The sequence below is a fragment of the Haliotis asinina genome, chromosome 3, assembly GCF_037392515.1.
Source record: "Haliotis asinina isolate JCU_RB_2024 chromosome 3, JCU_Hal_asi_v2, whole genome shotgun sequence".
NCBI classification, from domain to species: domain Eukaryota; kingdom Metazoa; phylum Mollusca; class Gastropoda; order Lepetellida; family Haliotidae; genus Haliotis; species Haliotis asinina.
This window is the reverse complement of record NC_090282.1, coordinates 12,819,731-12,839,568: the sequence shown is the minus strand read 5'-3', so window position 1 is coordinate 12,839,568 and position 19,838 is coordinate 12,819,731. Positions and strand designations below refer to the sequence as shown.

The window sequence follows — 19,838 nt, the reverse complement described above, 5'->3', positions numbered from 1 at the left end:
GATTAATAATCATGTTCGATCAGTTTCTGACTTTGAGCTCCACTGCAGGTAGGAGGCATTATGATCCGGGGTAAAGCTATCATACCCGATAAAGGGAATATTTGATTAGAGTTGCATTAGCAAATTGTGGAATCGATGTAATATGCACATTGTGGTATTCCTGGTGGGTTTTGACATTTCAGCGTGACGCGATAGAAATTGCTGTAGAAACAGGCGATATACAAGGAACCCGCGTTGTAACAATATGAAATACCATTCTCTAAGCAATACAGAATTAAATGTGCCAAATAAAATTTACGTTTAACAATATGAAATACCATTCTCTAAGCAATACTGAATTAAATGTGCCAAATAAAATTTACGTTTTCCACACCCGTTCGCCAAATCACAAGAACGCCATCGCATATGACTAATAGGAGATTGAAGTCAGGTCGAAAGTGCAACAAACTGTGTACGTGACGGGTGTGACGCCATTGTTCTTGTTGTTTATAAGTCTTTGTCTGTTTCAGTGATTGTGTTGTGTAAAGAACTGACACGTCGTATACAAGCTCACGGGCAGTAGGGTGGTATTAGGGAGAAACTGTTCCCTCGTCAGCCCGAAGACGAGGGTCCCCTGCAAGGCTACAGTGCGTGATGACCAATTGTTTGAATCCCTCATAGTGGTGTTGCTGATATTGCGGCGTAGACCAACTTTGGGAGTGTACATGCTTGACGATGGAATAGACATAAAGGAATATAGCATACTTGAGTTAGACAGCAGCATCACCAAACAATGGTGGCTGATTCTTTACAGAAAAAAGTGAGTTGAGTTTTACGCCGCACTCAGCAATATCCTAGCTATATGGAAGCGGCAGAAATAGATGATAACGAAGTATCAGCATATGTGTTCCTAATCTGAATATAACAGAATAACATCCCTGACAAACATCGGTAGAATAAGAAGTCCCCAGGTAGAATATGTTTTGCCTGTGTCTGCTATTAAATTGATATTTTCATATATGTAGATATTTCTGTTTTGGTTCGGTGTGTCTGTTTGCTTGTTTAACGCTCCACTCAACAATATTGTACTCATATAACGGTGGTCTGTAAATAATCGAGCCTGGACCAGATAATCCAGTGACCTACAGAATGAGCATCGTTCTGCCTATTTGTGATACGATGACATGTGTCGGCAAAGTCAGCGAGCCTGACCACTCGATCCCGTTCGTCGCCTCTAACGTCAAGCATGTGTTGCTGAAGATCCGCTCTAACCGTATCTTCACGGACGAGGATTGCATGTACATGTATGGGTATATTACAGCGATGCTTCGTAGTGAGAACAAAATTACCTCAGAAATGTATCCTAAATATGATATTGGTTTCACACATTTTCCTACTTTCTCTATATTAGTTTACACACGTGAGAACATGCATAACAGGTAATGGCAATTTATCGTGAACAAAAACAGCTCCAGAATGCTGGACCCTTATATCATTTTGGCTACCAGGCTTGAAGATGTTCCAGATACTGCCCAACACTGTATCCCAGGGGACTTCTCCTGAAAGCGAAAGATATGTGATTGCCCAGAGACAATATGTTAACTCGTTCTCGCAAGAGTTAGAGTCATATTAAATCGTTATTTCCAAGAAGCTTTGTCAAAAGATCAAAACCGCCGACATTACTTTACCTCGTGAAAACTTATATCTCTTCAGTCACGTTCTGACGGGCTGACAGCGTGATCTAAATTGTCGTTGGAAACATTATGCTTTGATGACGCATCTACATTTTGTTTCGTGTCGTGTAATATTTCATATTTATTCTATGGAAGAAATATGGCAAACTGAAGTCAACCATCTCCCTTGAAAATATGCTCATACTATGACTATAAGAGTTTAGGCGCGAAACTGTTAAAGATATGACACGTGAAGATGCGGGGTAGAAGTAGGTCTTCAGTAACCCAGGCTGGCCACAAACAGCGACAATATGCGTGTCGTAAGAGGCAACTGACGTGATCGGGTGGTCAGGCTCGCTGACTTGGTTGACACATGGGATCGGTTCTCAACTATGCAGATCGACACTCATGCTTTTGATGGGTGGATTGTCTGGTCCAGACTCCATTATTTACAGACCGCCGTCATATTGCTGGAACATTGCTGATTGTGGCGTAAAACTAAACTCACTCACTTACTCACTTACTGATATAATTATGATTCTTTGTTCTAAAACGCCGCGTGGTCTTCTGTACAAATCCATGTGAACCCAAGTGTTGTTAAGCACTGAATACCTGTCTCCAAAAGAAATACAAGTTATGTGTGATCTGTAATACAGTGTGTGTCTTAATGGATAAGAAATTATTACTGTTTGTTTGGATAGAGCAAAAAAAATGACACAAACGATTGATGAGAAGCATATACACATGATGTTATGACAAACAGCATATTGCCATTAACAACAACAAAGCAATACTCACGCATTCAAGAAGAATTATGTTGAAAGATACAAAATTGTATTCTCCTGAGAGCCCGTGGATCAGTGAGCACAGTTCACCTCACTGGGATTCAGGTCCGAGTGGAACCTCTCTGGCAAAATTCAGGTCACTATTCCAATCTAAGAATGGAGGTCCCCTTAAAGGAGCTATACTGTAAGAAGAAGTCTGAAATTGATTCAGCTCAGAAGGTTGAATACACTGGAGCCGCATTCGGATTCAGAGCGGAATGGAACCCTGCGTTCTTTTAGAACCAACTGACATGGAATTGATGGTTTAATGAGTCAAATGCCCAATTCTGTGCCGTCCGTCCCCGTCTCTGCTTTGTCTGGTCGTGGCTTACTTACTTATTGCAGATAAACGTAGTCTAGATTCCATCGGCTGTAACAACTTTGTGTCTGGCCCAGTGGTTTAATGACCACTCACGACCAAACCATAATTAACTACTGTGACATGCAGCTCTGTCATGGAATATTCAAACAGAAGGAAACCGGACAAGACTATATTATGCATTTAGTTGTATCCAAAGCAGAAAAGAGAGCTTTGCTCTTCGCGTAATGGGCGTATGTCACGCTCTATGTTTGTACAAGGACTTCTATGGGCGTTGACCACAGAAAAGACTTCATTTTGTGTTAGAAATGAAAATCTCCTATTCCTTTTCTCGTTTCGTAACCAGCTTTCTCTCTACCTTCATCGTATCTTTGTAAGTAATAGGGTAATTTGAAATGTGAAGCAGGGTTGAGTTAAAAACAATACAGCAAAAAAGAATTGAAAAAAGAACATTTTACATGTAGAAGTAAAAGTGCAGTTGAACCACAACAGTCTCTCGCCGCAATAACCATGCGGAATTTACTCAATAATATCAATAAACATTTGCGACAGAATATACATTTACATTTCAGGGTGGTCTGAGTGGGAGGATATGTCTCACACCAGTGATAAACGTGGCACCAATCTTGTAGCTCACTGTTAAAGTATCACACTTAGTTAAATTCGTGAGTAAACGGGATTTAAGGCATTGTTTCAGCATCTCCGGAAATATATAATGCATCTCTCCCAATAATGCCAGTCCATCGGGGAAGCTACCATGTAATTTAGTTTTAATATGTGTATTTAGATTACAGTATTCAATCAAAAAGTTTGAGTAACTTAAAGCAACGTTACATTAAATTGCTCTCACACCATCTACTTGCCGGACATAATTTCAAGCGAACCCCATAAGGTTATGTCATTTGGGCGCTCTTTACGAACATTCTAAAACTCCGTTTGTGATTGAATCCAGTTCGGCAAACAGTAAGAGCACCGCTGCGACAGTTTGTTTTCTATGTAAGGAGCAATGTTTTACATTCCATATATAGAAGCTGTTCGCTTCGAACCTTCAATTATTGGATTTAGGATAGTCGTAAGAGAAACTAAGTCTTTTATTCCATCTACAGGAGCCGAATATAGAACACATGTATAATATAGGCCAAAATATTGTCGAAAATGTGTAACACTTGTTACAGTCAAAAAGTGCCGTGAGAACAGGTCCTAGAAATCCCCTCGGAGCAGGCAAAATATATAATATGGAGAAGTCTAAGATTTTCCAATAATAAATATTGTATTCAGCAACACAAAAACCAGGATACAAAAAGAAAAGTCTAAGATTTTTCAATAATAAATATTATATTCTGCAAAACAAAAACTAAGATACAAAAAGAAAGTCTAAGATTTTTCAATAATAAATATTGTATTCAGCAAAACAAAAACCAAGATACAAAAAGAAAATCACAAGACAGGTTTCATGTACAATGCGAATGAGTCAATCTACAGTAATGGGTCACAAATATAATCTTTATGTCAACTCACCGAAGTCTTGATGGGGGAGTGAGAAACAGTTATGCAGAATGTAACACTACGAGCGATCACGCTGTTGTTATGTAGATCAAGCGTTTACGTAGACTGGCAGATATGTACGTCAGTTAATCTGCATATCCGTGTCCGATAACACGGCCAATAGCCTTTATATATATTTCCCTGAGAGTTCGAGCACATACCACCATCACTGTAGAATGCTCTAAAGTAGTAATCTCCCGGAAGTAAACAATTAATCAAGGGAGGCAACTCTAGAGCACTTCCGTAAAGCCTGCTGGCAAAATGCGAAAATTAGTGAACATTTATAATACGAAATGTGACGCATAATTATTATTACTTACAACACTAAACGTTGTGACCCAATATAATTATTACTTAATTGATAATACAGTTTATAGAAAATAGACTCTCGTAACACATTGTATTTTTAACGCTCCCTAGACAACAACGTGGAGGATGAAAATATCAATAGATTTCATAACTTCTACTCCTAAACCCCACATGTTTCTGGAGTACAAGGTAGTATTCATGTTTTATTCAAGAAGCTATTTATTGCATCAAACATCAGAAGATAAACATGTATAGAAATAGAATGAAATTCCACGTAACCTTAGGTACGTGTTCTTTCATTGTAGGACGTTTGTAAGTGAATATGGCCTGGTTTGCCAAGATTGTAAGTATATCCATAAATACTCACAAAGGCTTCACACATGATTCTCGATTTGTCCTGATTCTAGACCTTGAAACCTCAAGACCTTGAAACTTCTCGGTGAAGTCTTTGTCAGTTTTCTCTGTAAATTATCGTGGTACATAATGTTTTCAGAAAACAAGGGTCCGCACATGTATTAACATTATCGGTTTTGCTTTAATGCTTTTTGTGATTCTTGGAATGGCTATACCCGAAGAAGTATCTACGCGAACGTAAAGTAAGTTGCATTGAAAACATCAAAAGAAACACGCGGCACTTTGTAGCCTGTATTATATAAACCAGATAGGGGTGCATGTGCATTACATGCAGGTAATATAAACTCTTGAAAAGACATAAAAGTACCACGCTGGGTGCATTAACCCAAGAAATGTGTATGCAGCGCTTTTCTTAAAAAACTGCTTTTCTTTTCTTTCTTTCATGTATACCTTTCACAGAGTGTAAAATAGGAAGCTTGGACCATCGCCCGATATAACTGAAATGTTCAATTACCTGGTAATGGTTTCAGTGTCAGTTCGCCCGTAAAGCTCGACGGTGCAACATCTGCCCATTGTGTAATGTTTTTAAAAGCTAAATATTTTTGGTTTGGGGATATGGTTGCCAAGATTAAATCAAGCACATTATAATCGAGCACAAACATTATATCAATGATACAACACTTTCAGTTTGTTTACCTTATATCAAATCTATATGGATTTAATTATACGTGTTTCAATGTATTTACAACATGCCATGAATTTGAAGAACTCTGTATTATTACCACAGACATGAATCATTGTATCAATTTATTACCTCACATGAATATGCAGATTTTGCGCACGTGTACTATGATGTTATTTTGTCTATGTTGGCTATTAATGTTTTAATGCATTAAATATTATTCCCATACACATTAATCATTGTATCAATATGTTACCTCACATACGAATATGCATATTTTGTGCACTATGCTATTATATTGTGTGACGATTCCAATACAAGTCGTTCACTCGCCCCCCGAGGCGATGGGTTGATGTTTGTTTATGTTCCCCGATCCCGAGGTGACAGGGAACATAAACAAACATCGAGGGTACATCAACCCATGGCCCCCGAGGGACCAGTGAACAACGTATTTATCTTAGCGAACACTTTAACCCCATGGGTGGCACAGGGACGTATATGTTCTTCCTCTTCAGCAGTCACTTTCAAGTCCAAAAAATTCTAAATATATCACGCACACAAATATACTTAATATTTCTTATGAATTCTATGGGAAATTTTCTGTTTCGTTTTCCCGTTATCTAAGACAAAGCTAAACTTCTTAAAATAACGTTTCAAAATATGATTCATCGAAAATGTTGCCATTTGGGACACAAGGCGAAATCGCGATTTACAGCGTTATTTGCTCTGTTTTTTTGTAATGTGAAAATCCTATAATGAATACTGTAATACTGTTTACAAAATCATGTTTCGCGGAGGCCGGTATTGAGACGCCAATTGCACCAAGTATTTTTCACAGTCAGTTGCCACAAATGCATCTGAATTCCCCATACATATCAGAATTTAATTACAAAAGGTCTGTGTCTCCAATACCAAACGAAACAAAAGATACTTGGTATAAAACGAAAGCTGTGCTCGAAAGACTGCGCTTGTTTGAAATGTAAACAAAGAATCATTTCCATTTTTCGGAAAATTTTCGACATCCAACCGTCTAATCATTGCTTACTGTGGCTCAATACCTGTAGAATATGCAGGGGAAGAATATCGTAGCAACAAATAGTAAACTAAAAGGAAATAACATGCAAAGATTTGATAATTCATAATTCATGCAAATCACGCTGAACGACAACGGTAGTTATCAGCTTTTCTGGTGTCTTCTCATATTTACAATGAAAAACAAATAATAATAATACACAGATAGTCAGAATCATTCTGATCACTTACATTGCATATGTGTGCACAAACGATCCCTGAATCAACTCACGAGTCCTCGCAACATCCTGTGTACCCTTGCCAGCGAAGCCGCCTTTTTGTAAGAAATCAGTCATCGGCAGTGATGTCATACGTCACAATTGTCGTTCATATTAGTTGAACAACAGCAAATACACTCGCCCTATCCCCCCGATTACACTTTCACTATTATGATGTATATTTTGCGTATCGTTCAGATATGTTTTCATGAAACTTAATTTCAGTTAGTATCTACAGTTAGCCTTGTTACGGTTAAGAATTTGCCGTGACAAACGATGTAAGAAACCCCCCTGTGAACCAGCAAAGCAGAAAGGCCAGTCTAAAACATTCAAATATTGTATTATTTAGCAAATAGAGAGCAAGGTATACAAAATCACAAGTCAATTTCACAATACCGATTTCAAGTACGATACAAGTGACAAAATGTAAGGCAATGGGTCACAAAATATAATACGGCAAACTCACCAATGTCTTAGTGCGAGAGAGAATCAGATATGCACAATGTAACACAGTGAGCGGTCTGACGGCGACTATGATGATCAAGCGTTGGCAGCGATTGTATACTCCAGTTACGTGTGTCCCAGTCTCAACGCGGCAACTAGCTTTTATATATATACTCAGTCATTTCCAGAAAGTTCGGGCACATACGACCATCCATTGCCAACACTGTAGAAATCTCTAGCAGTCTCCCGGAAGTAACAAATAGAAAACCAAGGGCAGATAATTTCCGGAGAGCATCCTGCCAAAATCTTAAAAATGCTGACCATCTATTATACGAAATGTGACCCATCATATTATTATTCAAAACACTAAACGTTGTGCACCAATAATAATTATTACTTAATTAATAACAAAATACGCAGAAAATACACACTCGTAACAGCCTTTACACATGTTAGAAGCTTACACGTAGGAATTACTGCAACGTGGGCTTCAGTTCCTGCCACGTACAATATCCACTGTAGCCATTGGTAGATTTTGATTACAAGGAAAACAGATTTAGAGTTCTCCCTTCCCTCGATATGCACTCGCAAAACAGCGGTAGTTTCCGCACATCATACGTATGTCAATGTTATTCGAAAGAGAGAGAATTGCAACCGCGAAGTACCGAATGAGCTGCTATTGGTAGCGGCATACACCGCAATGTACCTCGCTTAAAAACGGGGTACATTGAAAATAACAGAAGAGCGCTTAGCCAATCAGAAAGCGACATTCATGTGTGAGGAAAGACAAGTTGCAATAGGCCGTTGGCCATAACTTGGCTATAGAAATTGAATGATGCATGCAGTATTCGAAGATCGTAATCTTGATATCGTGCTCTCGTCAATGGCTCAAACGTCTCGATCCAGTTATGTGTCTTTAAATGTTGAAGAAGCTGTAATCAGAGCTGCTACAGCTTCCATGGTGAAGTCAGTTTACCCCAGGGCATACTTCTCCGGGATCACACTCAGCTTCTGTGTACGATGTGGTCTCTGACAGGCTATTTATGGTGGCTGTCAGTGAGACATTTCAGCCAAATTGACTGTAAGATTGCCAGTCCTGCACTACTTACCGAGGTGGAATGTTGACCGTCGATACTGAAAATATACACGTGAAAATGTTCTTTATTTTACATCCATTGACACAGTGCCTGAACCATTCCAAGGGATGAGTCTTTTTCTGTGTAATTGCATTAGGCACTGGTCTGTGGATTTCATATGATATATTGAAATATTCAAATCAACAATCAGTTTGGAGAGGATCCCTGCATCGATTCAATTGAAAGGGAACGATGGACGCATCATTATGCCTTATGTTTTCATTATCTGTGTCGGTTGGTCGATATTCGTTCATATTATTCATAAAATGTTTTCATAGTTTCTTCATATATTTGTTTATTTTCTGTTTTCCTTTTTCAGTTTAACGCCACACTGATCAAGATTCCAGCTGCACGATGGCCGATTCGTGATCCTGTTAATCGCTACTTACGATAACGCAGGGTTGCTGAAGACCAGTTCTAACCGGGATCTACCGGTATTTTGTTCAGTATATGTGAAAAACTGAATACTGAAATGGTGCACGTAAGCAAACGTTACTGTGTCTGTTAGCCACCGTCTGACAACTGAGATTCCATACATTAAAAGGATTGTTAAAATCAAATTGAAACAAAGCATGACGTCAAATCCAGAAACATCTGTTCTAGATCTTTCACGGGGTGTTCCGAGTTTTGTACAACATTTTTGTGAAATAAACGCCGGGAAAGCAAGGAATTCAAGGAATTGTATATTGTTCGACAGACATATATATTATCGCTTACATTCTATATTTTGTTTACAGTGTTCAATATGACGCTCATAGATCTCCTTCGAGAACTCACGACTGGTCCTTGTACCATGATACCCGGTTTCCACGAAGTTCCAAATTAGAATATTGATGTTCAGTAATCCATGTTTGTCGAAAGAGGCGACCAACGAGATTGGGTGGTCAGGCAAACTAACTTGCTTGACACAGGTCATCGGTTACCAATTGCGCAGGTTGATGCTCATGCAGTTCATCACTGGACTGTCTTGTTCGGACTCGATTTACAAACCACCGCCACATAGATTGCTGTGCTCACTAAACTCACTCACTCGCCTGATACAATGATACACAAAAGAAACTCTTGAACGTCATAACCTGATTTACTGCACTCATTAAACAAAGCGGTCCTGTACAGCGTTAACTACATCAGGGCAGAACAGTTAAAATCACCTTTTCTTTTGCCGTGCATGTATATAGGACATATAGGAAAGACATATAGGCCGTGTCAAAACGTCTTGTGGTCAGCATTCTATAAAGACTGGCGTGTTAGATACACGAGTATCGAAGGGTTCTATTCAAAGAGAATCCCCTAAACTATTTCTGAAACTTTCATTAGGCAAAAGGGGAAGCAGGTGCCCCCATGTTAGACTATTTGGAACACTGGAGGGTCTTGATGCTATCATCCTACCACTAACCTAAATTTGGTTTCATACTAGTCACTTTCTCTATCTCTCTCAGAAGATACTAATGGGTCCTGTAACACAGTCAGTCATTTCAGCAGTGAAGAATTCTGATTTTTCTTAGGACGCCAATCATGAGCATGACGTCGTATGGACATGTTTCATTCTGCCCAAAATACGGACAATTCTAATGAGCCTTCAATGATTAACACTGTTCTTTCAAGTTCTGGATTCAATTAAATTATTATTGAATTAAATCTATGGTGTGACGATAATTACATGACCGTTTACTGCTTTTGTAAACACGTTTTGAACACGCATTGGACAACGCTTGCATTCGAGAACGTGCTTGATACTGTACTATTTCACGTTTGAGGTTTTTATTGAAATACAGAAAAGAAATTAAACCCTTATACACATATATACTGGAACGTAACCAGGGAAATATATCCGACTAACACGAGACTTCAGCCATCCAGAGGATAAATGCTAAAAAAATGATACAACAACATATGAAAGTGGTTTGGCGGCATTACTTTCCTGTTTACTCTTTACTCTAATGATTTTGATTCAAAAGCTATTCTGCACAGGTTCAGGTCCTCAAAAACGGCCGGTATATGAAATCATTTCAGAACGTATTTCCTCTTTTTGTCTCCACCAGGTAAATGTAACTTGGACTAACTGTATATTTTATGTTAATAAGCTACTAATACGCTTAACTAATAAGATTATTGCACACTTTCATGCCATTTGGGTCACAGGATGCCACAACAACTAAATGTATCCTTCAGCCCGATGACTGCCTTCCCTGAAGTTGGAAGTAACCAAAACATCAATGTAAATTTTAACCTACCGAGGTTTTAATCGTAGCATTCTTGTTATTTTAATATTGACTAGCATTTCGTACACTCGCCAACGGCTAAAGGGATGATGTAAATGTACTGTAAGTCCCCATGGTCCGTAGCATGGTGATCTACCTTCTGTTATTGGCGATCTATAGCCTGTTTTTATAATGTATTGTCCATATAATGATATCAGTTTTTACTCTCCACGCTATTTTTAATGCTAATTGTGATATTCTAGTTGTTTTACTGTCCTTCATCGACAGGTTTACAATATACATATAGTCCTTTTCATCGGTAAGTGTTGTCGTCACGATGTGACGTCAAAAATTAACTCACTCACTTCAATATGAACATGTTCACGTCACGATATGGCTGAAATATTGCCGATGTGACGTTAAATATTAACTCACTCACTCACTCACTGGTGATCTACCTTCAGTTGTTGGCGATCTATGGCCCGTGTTATATACTGTACTGTCTGCTTTGATTAGTAGAATGTTTAACTTTTCCATGCTAGTTTTATACCCAAATCTGTGAAAGCCCACTATTTTTACTGTCCATCGTGACAGGTATTATTCTTCATAACGTTTTCATAAATTGTTTTCGTCACTATATGGCTGAAATATTGCCGATGAGACGTTAAATTTTAACTCACTCACTCACTGGAAGTAACCACGTTACATTCTTCGATCCATTCCAATACTACGGCAGTGTCATCACTCGCCACTATAGATTCAAGACATATTCACAAGTGTTGTGAGCACTTACCACGAATTTCGTCCCTTTTTCTCGATGTAACACACGTTGTAATCTCCAACGACGGGGATTCTCTTAGACCATTTACAGAATCCCTCACCGCGGTGTTCATGGTATTGGAGAAAGTGTCTGAAAACCGCATTCCTACGTTCAATTTACAGTGAAACATGAACAAATAGATCAACGCAAAGGAATAAAATACAAGAACAGTAGCTCGAGGACGTGTCCGTAAAAATGCATCATGAAATTGTTAAAAAAATCACCATATTATGATACAGAAAGACCTTTTCCATGCAAATTACAAAAAAACTTGGTTTCAGCATACATTATATCTTGTTGACTGGCTGCGATGACACATTTAGAGTTTGATACCACGATCAAGAACTTGTACAATGTAAAACTAAGTATTCTTATCAAGACACAATTTTAGAACATCATTATTTAAATAAAATTGTTCTCATTTCTGTACTAAACACAATACCTTTCGTTTTATCAATGTTAATTTTCAATTACCACTTGTCACAATAATGTGGTAACTGAATAATTCGATTTTGCAACTGATTCAACATACAATCAGAAACCACAGTTTCGATAGCAAACATCAAGATGAATGGATCAAGTAAATCAATGCCAATACAACACCGGCTATCAACACATAAAATATCGTTAATATGAAAGGAAAACGAAAATGGCAATACCTGGCATCCCTTCAGAACACCGACAATAAAACAGGGAGGACTGCAATGGGTGGCCATTTATCTGCATGGTCAGCGTGACGCAGTCCGAGGCACCTCGATACTTCGAGGGCAGGCGTGTTGATTGCAGGTTACATGCATGGTACTATCCATTTTATCTTTGGCATCCAATTTCAGACTCATCGAATAAGGGAATGTACTTTCAGCACACAACACATAATCCATAACACATTCTTCAGTGTTTGCCAAATAAGTTGTTTTGCTGGTATTTCTTGCCACAGTGGAGTCCTCCATTGCAAGTGAGTGAGTTTTACGCTGAACCCAGCAATATTCTAGCTATATGGTGGCGGTCTGTGAATAATAGAGTCTGTACCAGACAATCCAGCGATCAACAACATGAGCATCGATCTGAGTAATTGGGAACCGATGACATATGTCAACCAAATCAGCGAGTCTGACCACCCGATCCCGTTAGTCGCCTCGTACGGCAAGCATTGTCGCCTTTTATGGCCAGCATGAGTTGCTGAAGGCCTATTCTACCCCGGACCTTCACCGGTTCATTGCAAGTCCATAGCGTTTACAAAATTCATATACAGCGTAACCACTTTCGTTTACCTATGAAATACGTCCTACTATATCATGACAGTAGTAATCACAATCATTATCAATTGGATACTGTGAGTTATTATTTTTTATAAAGTCTTTGTATGAACCTTCACCGGTTCGTGTATTGAGATCTCTTTGAGCAGTGGTCTCCAAGCAGATCAAGAATAGGTTCACCGGCATAACTAGAACCCTCAGGGTACAGACTATAGATAGTTTAAATATAATAGCGTATTAATATTACTTTATTTTACCACCTAATATCAGATGACATCACGGTTATATATCTCACATAGCTGTCTTTAACTAACGTTAATATAACAGCTGGCTTACAAATCGCTTGAGGTGATCTCTGTCTTAGTTTCCTGAGTTGCGTCAATACTTCTACATCTGAATTCCTTAGAGGGAGCTGAACTCTAAGAATTATTCCCAATATGGAATTAAATCGAGCATCTCAACAAAGACAGACAATTTACTGCAGTAACTACACGTGTATTTTAATCTATATATGACGAAAGATTTCCTTTGATATACGTCAACAGACTGACTAACCATGTCAAATATATTTCCCCATTACCCATCTCTCATTATTGGTTCATAAAACTATTGTTGTTTAGGTAACCCTACATTTGTTTTCCTGTGCATCTCCCCGAAAAGGGACGGCAATATATCGTTATATTTAACATCACCCCCAAATTGTTGAGCTTAAACTAAATGTCATTTTGACAAACGTCCGACAGGCTCGACATTGGCGCGGAAAATGGCCCATTATGTATCCCTGAAGAATTCTCCGATAGGCGAGTCATCCTTGATTTATAATTGGCGATATTATAACTCGTTCCCGGTAGAGTTAGAGTCAGACGAAATTCTTGTTTCTAAGAAGCCTTGCCTAAAGATCAAAGACGCCGCCAGTACTTCGCGTTGTAATAAAGTCCGTTTGTCGAATTACGTCATGATGGGCTGACATTAGTTGTTTTCCTCATGACTGTGAGTGAGTTTATTGACAGTATGGGTGGCCACTGGCCCATTATACATTTAAAAGAGAAATACAGTGTGTAGCACAACAAAGCGCCTGGAACATCAGTTATACATTTGGCAATACAAAACGTGATCGTAGTTTAACTGCTAGGAATACATATTTTGCAAGCAGTGATAATACATGAACATTTTTTGATGCTAACAACTGTTGAAATTTGGTTTCTGAGGGAAATGTGAAGTAGTATGCAGGAATGAGGGAGCGTCTTAGACTATCATAAAAAGGACATACCAAACAAAAGTGATATTCTGATTCAATTTGTCTAACTATACACATGGGGCAAAGTCTCTCTTCCCTGGCTAAACCTATTTTCCTACCCTGTTCAATGAATAATCTATGGCCAGAACAGCGGAATGCAGTAAGGGCAATACGATAAACCTTAACAGAAATACAAGATAAGTACTTTTCAAAACCTGCCTCTTGTTTTACAGAGCGGTACAAAGTTAGTTTGTTATATCTGTGGAGATCTTCAAACCAGCGCTGCTTATCAATATCTATGCATCTCTGCTTGAAAGAGGAAATGAAATGATTTATAACACCAACATCCTGCTTACTCCAGACTTCACCAAAGCCATACTCAAATAATAACGACTTTACCTTTAATGCCCAACAACTCAAACCCTGATTTGCTAATGATAACTGGTAGGAATAAACTTTCTTAAGAATAACATTATCATCTTGATACAAGAGTCTTATCCAATACTTGATAATCTTTACATAACAGTTAACTCTAAGTGAATGGCGACCTAACTCACCACGTGCTACAATATTCGGTACAGATCTTTGTAAGTATAAGAGCTTTTTACAAAAACGATCATGGACTCTTTCTACATCTGGTGAGGGGTGAAAACCCCACACCTCGCTACCATATAATAAAACCGGCCGAATCTTAACATCAAATATGTGACATAGCATGTTGATAGGCAAGTTATAGAAATTATATATCTTAGACTTTAAACACTGGATAACTTTAGTAGCTTGGAGAGCTAAAGTTTTTTGAGCAATATACCATTTGCCGGAGCTTGAAAAATGTACTCCTAGATATTTGTAGGAAGAAACTATGTCCACGGGTTGGCCATTATAGTACAATCTTTCATAAGTTTTAAGTTTACCTTTCTTACGAAAGACAATAACTTTACTTTTATTTAAATTAACTAGCAACTGCCATTTATCACAATACCTTGACAATTTGTCTAACCTTTTCTGGAGACCTTTAACTGTACTATCCATCATCACTATGTCGTCTGCAAACAGTAATATAAACAATTGCAGCATACCGATACTGATAGACCACTGATTATCCTGCTCAAGAAATTGCACTAAGTCGTTGATAAAAAATGAAAAGAGAAAGGGGGAAAGCTGGCAGCCTTGACGAACTCCGAAATTACAATCAAAGAATTGAGTACAATTATTTCCTACAAGAACACAAGACTTTACGTTTTCATACATATTTCTAATAAGTCTAAAGACTCGACCTTTAACGTTGCCAATCCATAGCTTATACAAAAGGCCATTACGGGGGACTGAGTCGAAAGCTGATTTTAGATCTATAAACGCACAGTAGAGTCTACCTTTATGCAGTGATAAATATTTGTTTATAACAGTGTCTAAAACAAAAATATTATCGGTAGTCTGAAAACCTTTTCTAAATCCTGCTTGCTCTGGAGCTAAAGTATTTTCTCTCGTGGCCCAAATTGATAACCTGTTGCAAATTATTTTGGCGAATATCTTCGATGCCACTTCAAGAAGGGTAATTGGTCTGTAGTTGCCTGGTTCATTAGGATCACCTTTCTTGTATATCGGGATAATAATTCCAAACGTCCACTCTTTAGGGTAATTACCCGTCTGTAGAATTATATTAAATAATAATCTAAGCATCTCATAGCACGCAGACGGTGCATATTTGTAAAACTCAAGGGGTATTCCGCTGAAACCTGGGGCTTTTCCTGGCTGCATATCATTAATAGCTTCAGTAATTTCTTCATGTGAAATAATTCTATCGAGAAAGTCATTATCAACTGTACTGTCGATAAGTTCGTCATTAATAGAGTCAATAAAGTCAAAGACAAAAGCATAAAAGTCTTGTTCGCTGTCTGCAAAGTTTGTACCCTGAAATAATGAATAAAAATGTTCATTCCAATCTGCGCATGAGATATTATTACGTTGTGTATTAAATGATTTAAAATAAGACCAAAATAATTTACTGTCTTTGGATAGTAAAGCACTGTTTAAAGTTTGTACAAAATTATTAAACACGTTAGCAGATTTCTGTTTACACAGTTCTTTGTACATCTTTTGGGATTCACGGTATCTGTCCTTGTTCATTTCACTGTTAGAGTCACGTAGTTCACGAAGTGCTTGTCTGGCTGCTGCACGTGCAGCACGACACTCGTTGTCATACCAGCTATTGTTATTGTTGCGATTGACAACAGGCTGAGTACCAAAACTCTGCCTCTTGAACGGTTCGACACAGTGATGGAGCACTTCCTGGAAACATGTAAAGGCTTTTTGAGTGTTATTACATTTAATATGATATATAAAATTGTCCTGAGCAATAGAGTCTCTCTGGCGATTCCAATGGTCAAGATATAATCCTCGTTGATCGTCACTCCAAGAATACCTAACACGTTGCAGTTCATCGTATGTTGTGTTTACATATCCTTCAGGCTTTGTTATTTTCAATGAGTAGGCAATAGGCATGTGTGTACTTTCTACTTCGTTATATATTACAACAAATTTTTCAAACAATACAAATGATCTTTCTGAGCATAATACATAATCTACAACGCTACTACCACTATTTGCAAAACATGTAAAGCGTCCATGATCCTGATCACTGCCTATCCTACCATTACATATGCGGAGTCCAGTTGACATGCAGAAGTCCAAGAGGGCATGTCCTCGTTTGTTAACCACGTGATCCTGAGATGTACGTGGAAGGTGGGTATCTTCTATATAGTTTATATCGTCATCGATGGGTAAGTAGTGGGCGTCGTCATTTTCAATGTAATCGCAGTGGTTTCCGGCTCCTGTTCTGGCGTTGAAGTCCCCTTGCAGTATGATGTCACAGTGCGGTTGTGCAGATCTGTACTTCTCTATGTCTTGTAAGAGGAGATCAAAGAGGTTCTCTTCGGCGTGTTGACTGGAGCCTGCAGGTGAATAATAAACCACCCCATAGAACACTACGTTGCTACCAGGTAATTGCACTTTGAGCCAAAGCACATTACAGGATTCAGAAGGTAGGTATGATATATACTTAGCCAATGTGTTCCTAATAAGCACTAGGATTCCTCCAGAGTTTCTGATTGCCCCTGAAGACTTATCTCGGGTGCTACTGAATTGGGTGTAGCCAGGGAAATTAAAATTGTCACCATCGGAGCACCACGTTTCAACCAAGGATACACAATCATACTTGTTAATGAAAGAAATAAAGTCACTGTTATTCAGTTGTTTCTTAAGGCCTTCAACATTCCAAATTACACAATTCACGTTCTGATCATCAGTACGCCTATATGTCTTGCCTTGGCCTCCCCGTTATAACGTGTCCGTAGACTCGCCATCTGCATCAACATCGTTACTCTCCCTGTTGCGGTTCTCAAATACAGGATAGAGCTTGCGAGTTCCCCCCTGTTGGGGGAACGTCCTGACGAGATCAAGTTTAGATTCCGTTTCGTTTAGCTTGTAAAGTTTGTTATCAATAATGAGTTTATCATACCTGAGTGCAGAGAAACTTCCCTTTTCCCGAGCTTGATCCATGAATGTTTTCAACTTGCGGCGTATATCCCGTACTCGCTGTGTATAATCTTGTGAGACAGATATTCTGCTATTCTTCAATTTTCCAGATGCTCTCAAAACTATCATTTTAGATTGGAAATCCTTGAATGTCACTAGTATCGGCCGTGGTCCAGACGACTGGCTGCGTATACGCTTAGCGTTGTCAATAGCGAATTCCTCGCCAGGTATGTCCATGGTATCGCACAGAAGAGAATTCACAGTTTCCAACGTTTCTTCTGCCTTCTCACCTGAAGTTTCTTTCACATGGTAGAAAATAACGTTGTTTTTCTTCACAGAGTTCTCCAAGAAGTCAACTTTATTGGTAAGTATATCCACTGTATTCCTCAGCGAAGCGTTCTCCTCGACTATCGCCGTTAGTTCACGCTCCATTGACCCCATGCTTGCTGTCAACTTGTCGAACCTTTCATTCATCTCTAGTCGCATAACTCTCATTTCCTGGAGCAATTCAGCTCCATTAAATTTAGGGGGACCCGGATTCTGATGGATATCGTTGCTGGTGAATATCGTTAGAAGCGACAAGAACAGTAGAAGTTTACACGCGACTCCAGTACCCGCCGGCACGTGGAGCCTCACGTTTCCTCATGACTATTAATCCTGTCAATACAACTCTACATTTATATAACGAGCCGTGCATAGTACAGAGTTAAGGAACATTTTCAATGGTAAGAATCAAGAAACAAAAATGGAAACTTTCCTCTCAATAAAACTCTACATTTATATAACGAGCCGTGCATATTACACAGTTAAGGAAAATTTTCAATGGTAAGAACTATGGCAAACTGAAGACAACCATAGTCCATGAAAATGTACTTATGCTAACGACTAAAATACCGCGGCTTCAACAAAATGGAAACTGTCCACTTATGAGACAAAGTTAGACAAAATTCGTGGTTAAGACAATCCGTTGACCGATGTTATTTTTCTTGAAAATGGTGTCTGAGTGGGTTAGATCACTGACTTTCAGTGCATTGAGAGTATGGGTTCGAATCCCGGATGGGACTCAACCTAATAAGATACTAGATGAGTACTTTATCGGCAAAGTGTAACACTAATAATAACGTATGTTACCTTTGACCACTCCCTGAATGGCATAGTGTATTCATAACAGTTCAAATCAAAACTACCTGTTTAAACCGCACATGACGGTAGAGCAAAACTAAAACTAAACAAAATCGTGAAACCTAAGAGTTGTTCACTTCCTTTATATATTCACGTCAATGTGCTTATTTGTACTAAGTACCTGTCTGCAAAGGAACCATACTATTTTACAAACTAGGTGCGGAGTCATCTGGTGTTACATGTCTAACCTTAATTACTTCCAGTGATTTACGCCGATAGTGGTTTCAGACAACTGAACAAAACAGACAGAATACGGTGTAGTGAACATCACTGGCCCCTTGTTGTAAAACTCACAGATGTGTATTCCAATGTCTCAGTGCACACGTACAAGGGATTAAGAACTGGACACAAATAACTATTGTCATGGGTACAGCAGATGACATTATCCAACCGAATGATTAGTGTAGAGAGATATGTGAGAAACTTGATGTCTGCAGCCTTTTATGAACGACATATCAGTACAGAACAGACACGAAGGACATGATCACTTGAAATAGCTGTTCTTTTGTTCACCAGCTTTCACTGACAAGAAACCGAACGATGAAAGTCGTGATTTAAGAAATGTTACATAAAGGCTTTAGGAATTCCCCTGCTTAGACAAGGAAAAAAGGCAAAACGGGACAATGTACAGTACAAGGCATAAAATATTTTAACCTCGTCTTTGGTCCTCAGTACGTAGTTTCTCACGTCGTCAGCTGCCAGAATCTTAGAAATGCTTTAACATCAGAGTCACTACATGTCAATATGTACTAGCTGCCTTATTTGGAAACCAAATATTTTAGAAACCACTGAAACAGTGAGGCAGTGTTCAATAATGTACGAAGTGAGCGCTCCCTTGAGAGGACCTAACCTGTGAGAAGCAGCCCGACATTGTTTCAATACACAAGACTGAATTAGACAATTTGCTTTCGTAGCAGAATGGAACCTCCGTGTCCCTTCAGAGTCAAGTGACATGAAAAAGAGGATTGCATGAGTCACCTGCCTGCTTCTGTGTCGTTCGTGTCCGACCGTTGCTTTGTCTGGTTCGGGCTTAGTTACTTACTGCAGAAAACCT

General features: G+C 38.7%; 1 protein-coding gene across 1 annotated transcript; it reads right to left on the bottom strand.

Moving 5' to 3' along the window:
- Positions 1-17,404: 17,404 nt before the first annotated feature.
- LOC137277449 (uncharacterized) lies at positions 17,405-18,043 on the bottom strand. Its single transcript, XM_067809177.1, has one exon. It carries the CDS (start codon positions 18,041-18,043, stop codon positions 17,405-17,407), a length of 639 nt encoding a protein of 212 aa, XP_067665278.1.
- Between the last annotated feature and the right edge of the window lie 1,795 nt (positions 18,044-19,838).